This window comes from Notamacropus eugenii, chromosome 2 (assembly GCF_028372415.1).
Source record: "Notamacropus eugenii isolate mMacEug1 chromosome 2, mMacEug1.pri_v2, whole genome shotgun sequence".
In the NCBI taxonomy this organism is placed as follows: domain Eukaryota; kingdom Metazoa; phylum Chordata; class Mammalia; order Diprotodontia; family Macropodidae; genus Notamacropus; species Notamacropus eugenii.
The window spans coordinates 503,576,644-503,586,503 of NC_092873.1; the positions used below are offsets into that span (position 1 = coordinate 503,576,644).

At 39.7% G+C, this 9,860-nt stretch overlaps 1 protein-coding gene across 1 annotated transcript in view; it reads left to right on the top strand.

Moving 5' to 3' along the window:
* The window catches only part of EPHX4 (epoxide hydrolase 4), a 33,671-nt gene extending 25,085 nt beyond the window's left edge, over positions 1-8,586 (top strand). The window contains exons 5-7 of the mRNA XM_072638614.1: positions 1,734-1,837; positions 6,113-6,261; positions 7,925-8,586. Of these exons, the coding sequence (XP_072494715.1) occupies positions 1,734-1,837; positions 6,113-6,261; positions 7,925-8,162 (491 nt within the window). The 3' untranslated portion in view covers positions 8,163-8,586. The remainder of the gene's footprint in view (positions 1-1,733; positions 1,838-6,112; positions 6,262-7,924) is intronic.
* The last annotated feature ends 1,274 nt before the right edge of the window (positions 8,587-9,860 follow it).

Below are 9,860 nucleotides of genomic sequence, written 5' to 3' on the forward strand. Positions count from 1 at the left end.
TAATCTACAATCTTAATATTAGGGAGAAAAGTCCTCAATTTCTTATTCTAGCTACAGAAAAATATGAGCAGGCATGAACACATTCTCCAAGGAGCAATGTCAATTACATTCACAAAAGAAATATGGCGCTTGTAGTTATAAAACTCCTAAATAGCAAATATATCCTTACATTAATTGTGACAAGAGATATAGCAACTCTAAGCCAGACATTATGGTTCTAGAATCAGAGGACCTGGGTTCAGATTCTGCTTCTGACCACTCATTGATGACTCCATGTGTTGCTAGCCAAGTTATTTCCCTTCCATGGTCCATCTTTCTTGGACCTTTGGTTCCTCTTCTATAACATGGGAGTATTCAATTAGATGGCCTCTCAATTCCCTTCCCAGTCTCCTTCTTTCATTGTATAATACTGTGGAAACTTTTTAAACAATAACAACAAATAATTACCTTCCCATACGTCCCTGGAGACAGCTTTGAGTCACCTTGACAGTGAACTTAAGAGGCTGAACTCAGCTTTCCTCAGACTGAGGCTCAGACTGCATGAATTTCAAGGATGACATTGTACAGAATAACATGAGATTGGGCAGTATTTGACCTTCCCCTCCCCATCCCCTGCAATATCTGGTCTTTACAAGGTGTATCCCTGACTTTCTCAGAGGTTTTTGTGAATTCTTTGAACACTTAACATACTACTGTTAAAAAGAAGTGTAGAAATGAATCACTAAAATAGTTACAGCAGTGCCACTTTACTGTTCTTGGGATCCAGATGATGGACCATCTTAATGAATCAATGAAAATCCTTTCTTAGGACTTCTTGTATGTTAAGGACTACACTAAGCCCAGGGAAATAAACACAGATAAACCTTGCCCTCAGGGAGGTTATATTCTAATACAGGGAGACTACACAGATATGAGACCAGAGTCCAGGGAAGGGGGTTTTAGTTCCAGAAGCAGTGATAGTGTGGATTTGATTCTGTTCCAGGGCAAGAGGTGGAAATCTGGGGTGTATATCAAGGGTATATGTTCAAGGCAGGAGAGTGTGCAAGAAAATGGCCAGGTGGATGGCTGGATAGGATAAGAAGCACGAGATGAGATGAAATCATCATGGAACAAGGCCATTTTGATATTTCATTAGCAAAATCTAGGTGACCCCTAAGTGATGAAGTGGATAGAGTATATTGAGTATGGAATGAGCAAGACATGAATTCCAATCCTGCCTCAGATACTTGTTAGCTGTGTGACTCAGGCCAGGTCTTTTGATCTCTTTGAGCCTAAATCCATCTGGAAAATGGAGATAATAACATTACCTTTCTCATCGGGTTAAGATACAATATGTAAAAGCACTTTGCAAACCTTAAAATGCTATATAAATGCTATTATTATTATTATTTCTTAATCCCTTCAGGATATGGTCTAAAATGGACCTGCCTCTTATTAAGTTCCCCTCTAGAGCAAAGAACATTATAATAAATTTCTAGTGTCTGTTGTAAATACTTTTTGTATTTATACCTGCTTAGAGATTGCCCATATTAACATGTCATATATTAGCACTCCCTAAATGTGCATTTACATCTCCAGCACCTAATTCAGTGTCTGACACATAGTAGGTACTTAATAAAGACTAACTGATTGATTAACTTCCTTATAATTTTTACTCAGTTTGTCTGCCCCATCATTTTTTCCCCAAATAATCATCAATTTTTACTTTTAATTCCTGGGCATTTTTGTTTCAGAATACATCCTCTGGCACCCTTCGCAGCTGATCAGATCTGGTCACTACTTCTTCTTTCAAATGCCTTGGTTCCCAGAATTCATGTTCTCCATAAATGACTTCAAGGTGAGCTTATCCAAGTGCAATTATTAATGTTCCTGAGAAAGATTCTAATCAAATTTGGGCCTTAAAAAGCAACCCACAGGCAATGGGGAACTTCACCATATGATTTAAAGATTTCACCTTTCTAATTGCTTTGTTTCTGTTTTCTATATTTTAGGCAATAGCCCTCATTCAGTACCATTCTGGTGCATCTATTCCTGACTGTCTGCATCATGCAGAAAGCCTTTAAAAACCTGTCATTATTCTTGACACTTGGCATGCGCTGGCATTTGAACTGCCCACATAAAAAGCCAAGGACTGTCAAGTTCATATTGGGGAAGGAGAAGGGATGGCAGGGAGGGCAGGAGATGGTAAAAAGAGAACCAGAGAAAGAGGTGGCCTCTGTGGGCAAAGAAATCCAGAAAGATGCTCACCAATGTGCTTGTGCATAGCACACTGAAATAATGCCATGTGTCATACTTAAACAAACATGAAATAATTAGGCTTAAAACAAATAAAGAATAATGTAAAACATTACACAATAAAGTGTTAAATTGAACAGATTCAGTAGGTACCCTGAACAGTCAGGTGGGGGAGTAGTAAATATTGATTGGAATCACCTTTTCCAGGAGCTTGCCCCATCAATCATTCTTTCTCTCCTTTGTTTTTAATCAATCCCTATTCACTAGTCTTTCCCTACCGATAAACATGCCCAAGGATCTACTATCCTTTCAAATGACTCATTAGACCCTGACATCCTTTCAATTTTTCATTCTGTTTGTGGTCTTACAGCTCTGGGGATCCTTATTTCAAATCTGCCTCAAACTGGGAAGTCAAATCCCCAGAGCAAGGACACATCTCCTTCAGGATTCTAGGGGATCCCCTGAGAGGTTGAGGTTGCCCTTCTTTAAAGACACCTGTTTGAGACCCCACCATTATGTGTTCTTCCCAAATCACAACTTGTAGTTACAATTAAGATCTCCCTTATATCCTCCACATTTATAGTGTCTACCATGTGCCCGATACTATGCTAAGTGCTTTATAAATATCATCTCATTTGATCCACACAATAACCCTGGGAGGTAGGTACAATAATTATTTCATAGTTGAGGAAACTGAAGCAAACAGTTTGTGACTTGCCCAGGGTCACACAACTGGTAAGTGTCTTAGGTTGGATTGAATTCAGGATTTCCTGACTCCAGCCAGACCCAGGGCTCTATCCATTGTGCCACCTAGCTACCTCTTATCATCAGTACCATCGTATCAACAATTCCCCACAGTGATTTAAACCCCAGAATCATTTAACCAACCAATATTAATTAGTTTTTACAAAGGGAGATTTATTAAGAAGATAGAGTAAGAACAGAAGTTCAAACATTTGCCCCCAATCTTCTGAGGCACACACTCCCCTATATAGCCTCAGTCTTTAATAAATGGTTTTTGCTTGTTGATTTGCATTCTCTGCTTTGCCAGAGTCTGGCAGGTCAGTTGAGACTTGATTCCTTCTGGGGCTCAGCTGTCTACAAAATCTGGTATGGACTGAACCTTCTGGATCTCTGGCAGAGAAAATCTCCGGATATTCTCTTGCCCTTTTGTAGCTCACAAGTTCACAACCTGGAAGATGCTTCTTTCCCTTAGAATAAAAGTCGTACTCTTGCCTTTCTCTCAACAAGAGTAGTGCTGTGTGTTCTCTGTGGCTTTCCAGGGTCTAGCTCCCTCTCCCACCCACAGGACTTTCCCAGTAGCTCATCTTCTAAGCGCACCACAGAGGAAAAAAGAACCCAGTTACCTCCTTGGGTGTTCTTTTTTAAAAAAAATGCTATCCCAGTTCCATGTTAGCAGACAGGCACACAGGAAGCACTTCATAAATGCTTGTTGGCCTGCCTGAGCTTGTCTTGACCAAGTCATTCTTCTGGACACTCTTCCTTTGGCTTCTGAGACACTGCTCTTCCAGGCTTCTCCTTTAATGTGTATGAATACTCCTTTTAATAGGAGGAGGAGGAGGAGGAGGAGGAGGAGGAGGAGGACAGTGGCAACAACAAAGATACTGGTGATGATAGCTAGCATTTACATAGAGTTTTATAGTTTGCACAGTGCTTTACATATAGCATCTCAGTTGATCCTCACAACAAATAATAGGCACCATTATCCTCATTTCTCTTCCATTTTCAATCTCCTTTATTTGTTTAGTGTCTTCTCAAGTCTTCCCTAAGCATAGGTGTTCCCCAAGGCTTTGCCTCAGGCTCCTTCTCCTTTTCTCCTTTATTACTCTCACCTCCTCCTATGTGTTCAGTTATCACTTTGAGGCAGATGCCTCCCAGATCTGCATCTCTCATCCCAATCTCTCCCCTGAACTCCAGACCAACATCCCTAGCTGGAAACCTCCACCTGGCTGTCCCTTCTCTTCATCCTATACTTACCATACACCCAGACATCCAAGTCTGAAAGCTCAGTCATCCTTGACTTCTCCCTGTTACTGCCTATGTCCACTCCCCTGACAGGTTTTGTTCATTCTATTTCCATGACATCTCTCACATTTATCCCTTTCTCTTTTGAACTGAATATGTCACAACAATTCAGGCTTCATTACTTATCCTCTAAACTATTCAAAAAGCCCTCTAATTAGCCTCCCAGCTTTCAGTCTCTCTTCTCTTCAAACCATCCTCCACAGCTGCCAAACCTTCATCGTAAGGTCAAGGTCTGGCCATGTCCCTCTCCTACTCAAAAGTCTTCAACAGCCCCTTATTACCTCCAACAGGTCCTGCAGACTCCCATTGAAAGAGAGGCACCAACTTCCATTTTCAGCTTTATTTCACATTATACTCCTCTCTGTACTCTTTGTACCAAAAATCTAGACTATTGTATGTACCTCAAACTGAATATTCCATCACCTTCCTCCATGCACCGATCTTGGAATGCACTCCTCCTTTCCTCACAGTAACTGCTACTGAGTAGGTGCCTAATAAATGTTTTTCGAATGAATGAATCTTTCCCCATAGACTCCTTGTGTTGTTGTGTTCATCCTTTGTTTTGGAAGAAGACCATGATACCAGAGAAATGATGACATGACTTGCACTTGACTTTGTTTTGAGTGAGGAAGGACTGTGCAGGGTCACCAGCCTCCTAAACCATCTGGGTCCAGTGACCAGATATTCATCAGAATGACTGGAGATGGCCCAGGATGCAATGGGAGGCCATAGAGTCCTAATTCTTTTTTCAAGGCCCAGTGATGGTGTGATGAATGAAAAACCCCCACAGACAGAGTTTCTGGGTAATTAACAATCAATTTATTAATTAGGCTAACCTGCAATCAATAAATGGTCAGTCATTTCTCTCAGTAACCAAAGATGCGTAATGGAGACCCTGACAGCTTAAATCTCTTCTGAAAGGGAATTCCTTTGATAAGTGAAAATCAATCCTGATTGGTGGACATTTAATGAGGAGGTGAGCTAAAAGTCTTCAGCCAAGAACTGATCATGAGACTCAGCTGCCTCCAGCGCTCTGGACAGGGGAACCATTCTGGTTGGTTTTCTCTTTCATGAGCTGGGTCACCCTAAACTCTAATGGAGGAGTACAAGGACAGGGGCTCCTTTCCCCAGGGTAAGAACTCACCCAGACTGGATTCTGTTTATACAAAAGTTAGGTCTCCTAGTTGGGTGGGAGTGGGGAGTGGGAGGTGAGGTCCCTCCTAAGATTGAAGAGCATGTTCTTTGAGGGCTAAGACCAATCAGTCATGTCCTTCAGAGACAGACTTTTTAACAAGAGCTGAGCCTTAATGAGGAAATGGAGGAGAACAGTCTGAATCCCAATTTAATAATTGGTTATTAATATAATAGTAAAATACCTTCTCTTATCTGAATCCCTCAACTACTAGTGCTTTCTCCTTTCTCAATGATTCCTAGAGCTCTCATCACACTCTATCTTATATTATACTTAACCATTACCCATTATATATCCCTAATAATATGTAAACTCCTTGAGAGCAAGGACTGATTCCTTGTATCCCTAACACCCAGCAAAATTGCCTTTGCTTATGGAAGCTGCTTAATAAATATTGATTGAATCGAATTGATTCAGGCAAAGTTTCATGGTGATGGGCCCCCTAGAATTTGGAAACACATATGGCAAAAGTAGCACAAGCAAAGATAATAATGAGTGTGGGGCGGGTGAGGACGGTGACTGACCTATCTAGAGGAGGAGGGGCATACTGGGTAGCTACCCCCACCTCAACCTTCCATCAGAAAGCAACAATTGGATTTATGGAACAGCATATAAAGACTCACCTTTTCTCTACCATAGGCTCTGAAACATTTATTTACTAGCCAGAGGACTGGTATTGGAAAGAAAGGGTGCAGATTAACCCCAGAAGATCTTGAAGCCTATGTTTATGTCTTTTCTCAACCTGGCGCACTGACGGGCCCAATTAACCATTTCCGAAATATCTTCAGGTCAGTGTCTTTTGGCTGGGCAAAATATTCCACTTGAATTCTGGAGAACCAAAGATTTATCTCAAGGACAGGAGAGAGGAGTGCCATGTCTTTCTAGTCTTTGGGGGAATCCAGTTGCATGGGTTTGGGTCATTTGTCTGCTTTGCTTTTTGTGTCTGTGTGTCTTTTACTAGGAAAAATGGAAACTATGTTTGAAATTCAATTATCTTATTTATTTTCATCTAAGAAGTGGGAATTTCCAGCTTATTTGTCATGGAGGGGGAAACTCCAGTCTACGTTACTTTCTGCTAACAGTTCAGGAAGTCATACAGATCCGCATGTTTTCGATGACATGAAAGGAATGACTTACATCCTAATTTATGGAGGGATGATCATTACTATTCTCATGAAATCATCATTCCACTCCTTCCTGTATTATACAGCTTGGGTGTCCAATAGTCAATCAACTAACATGGCATAAGATAGATGTTTACTTGAGTAGAATGATATAATTAGTAGAACAAAATATTAGGCATGATGAGAAAGGTTATTAAGTTTTGTTAAATACATAAGACATTTTCCTAATTCAGATGTTCATTAAAAAAAAATCTCAGAAATTATTTACAAGCATTAAAAACTAAATATGCTTATAGGGTAGCTAGGTGGCACAGTGGATAGCATGCCAGGCCTGGAGTCAGGAAGATTCTTCTTTCTGAGTTCAAATCTGGCCTCAGGCATTTACTAGCTGTGTGACCCTGGGCAAGTCACTTTACCCTGTTTGCCTCATTTTCCTCATCTGTAAAATTAGCTGGAGAAGGAACTGGCAAACCACTCCAGTACCTTTGCCAAGAATACCCTAAATAGGGGTCATGAAGAGTTGGTTATGACTAAACAACAGTCTCTTTGTGGGATATCAATTATTTTTGGCATCTAGGTAGTGCAACAGATAGGGCATCAGACCTGTAGTCAGGAGAACTCATCTTCCTGAGTTCAAATCTGGCCTCAGACACTTACCTGGGAAAGTCATTTAACTTTGTTTGCCTTAGTTTCTTCATCTGTAGTATGAGCTGGAGGAAGAAATGGCAAACCACTCCAGCGTCTTGGCCAAGAAAACCCCAAAAGGGGTCTTGAAGAATTGGACATGAACAACAACAATTATAAGGAAACAGATCAAAGCTCCCTTTCATTCCAACATTCAGGAGTTTTTGTACGTGTATATATATATTTTATATATTATATTATATATATTATATCTTATATATACACACACACACATATATGTATATATACTTAAAGTAAATGAATGTTCTTATCTAACTAGAATCGAATTTAAATTCAGCTAACCACTAAGAGTCAGGAAGACCTGATTTTTGAATCTAGAATCTAGAGCAAGTGCCTTAACATCTCTTGGCCTCAGTTTCCACATCTGTAAAATAGTGATAATAATAGTACCTACTACACTGGGTTATTTAAAGGCTCAGATGATAAAATATATAAAAGCACTTTGTAATCCTTAAAGTCCCACACAAATGTTAGCTCTTATTATTTCCAGGATCCTTTTTTAGAGAGAAAATCTTAATAGATTGAATACATAGGTTGGTCTCCCAGGAGAACACATACTGCCACATTAGAAAAGTATTAATTTTGAGGATACGTTGAAAGTCCCTGCATCTTTTCTTCACAGCTGCCTGCCACTAAAGTATCATAAGGTGACCACTCCAACATTGCTCTTGTGGGGAGAAAGAGATGCATTTATGGATGTGGAGATGGCTGAAGTCACAAGGATTTATGTCAAGAGCCATTTCAGGCTGACGATTTTGTCCGAAGCCAGCCACTGGCTTCAGCAAGATCAACCTGACATAGTGAATAAATTAATATGGACATTTCTTAAAGAAGAAATGAGGAAAAATGAGTCTTTTTAAGGACAAGTGAAAAGCCTGTAACAGCCAAAAAGAAATGATGTGAAAGGGGATGACTGTTTCAGCATTCTGTTTAGGCTTTGTTACAGAAGACACTGTTTTCATTGTACTGTATTGTGACTAGGATGACACACAGTTGTTTCACTGTGTTGAAAAAAAGATTGTGTAAGACTGTAATGTTAATGTGGGTTTTTTCCCTGTTCTTCTGTTTTGCACATAAAATACCTGCCTTAAAATATATTTACTTATATAAAAAAATTGTTGAAATTGGATGAATTTTTTTTAAAGTTTCTTCATTATGTTAACATGTGGTGCCTTTTACAAGTTTAAAATGAGAAGAGATAAGTGTGCCATATGAAAAGACAGTTATGTGATGATGTCAATTTTCATTTTATTAATGGAAAGTTTTGGTTTGTTTCGACTATTTTTTTTAACCATTAAAAAAAATCTGTTACCAAATCTTTGGGTCTCATGGTATGTCACCATATTCATCTGAAGACAGCTATGTTTAGAGGTGTTTGTGTCCTTTGAGAGAGTTATGAATACCCCCTGGTACTGTAAATTTCTTACTATCAATCACTGATTTGTGGAAATTGGTTTCACATGTCCCAGTAATTGGTAGAAAAATGGAGCTTTCTGTATAACATTCACTTATAGGTGAAAGCTATTTGTTCAGGCTTGCACCCTAATTTCCATTGTGGTCATTAGCTGAAATGAAATTTACTATATTTTTACAATAACATAGTAATATATTTATAGTAATATTACTTGCAATAATAACATTGTATTATACTTACAAGGGCATATATTTATGGACAGGTAGGTGGCTCAGTAGAGAGAGGGCCAGGCCTGGAGTCAGAACTGAGTTCAAACCCAGCCTCAAACACTAGCTGTGTGACCCTGGGCAAGTAGCTTAACCTTGTTTGCCTCAGTTTGCTCATCAAAGTTGCTGAGAGGCTCAAGGAGGCACAGTCGATAGACCACTAGATCTGGAGTCATGAAGACCTGAGTTCAAATATGGCCTCAGACACTTTCTAGCTGTGTGACTCAGGACAAGGCATTTAACCCTGTTTGCAACTAGCTGTAAAATGAGCTGGAGAAGGAAATGGTATACCACTCCAGGATCTTTGCCAAGAAAATCTCAAAAGGGACTGCAATGAGGAAACATGACTGAAAGTGACTAAACAATAAGATACTTATACAAATAATGGTATTCTTTATATATTCATTGTGTTTGTCCTTATATATCCATATATTCATCTTAAAGCATCTAAAACTGAAAAAAAAGAACGGGGGAGAAGGAGAAGCACACACATAAACTACTCATCCTATTTTATCCAGTTAAACAGCCACAGCACTCAAAAGACTCCCAACTCCCTTTGCCCAAATGGGTGCTCAGTACAATGAGTATTTTATTGAGTGATATGTCCAGCAATGTGGGAAAACAGAAGAAGTGTAAGCCCCTGCTCTCAGGAAGCTTGGGATACCTATGTCTAAGGTCCAAAATGAGGATTATAAAACAAAGGGACGGTTGCCCAAACTCTGGGTGGCATTCCCTTGGCAGGACAGAGGACCAGAAACATTGGGCCAGTGGCCATGGTCAGCGGTGCTAAGCCAAAGCATAGCTAGAATGTAAAATAGTCCTTCACAACCATTGCTAGCATTTCTATAGAACTCTAAAATTCACAAAGTGCTTTCCAT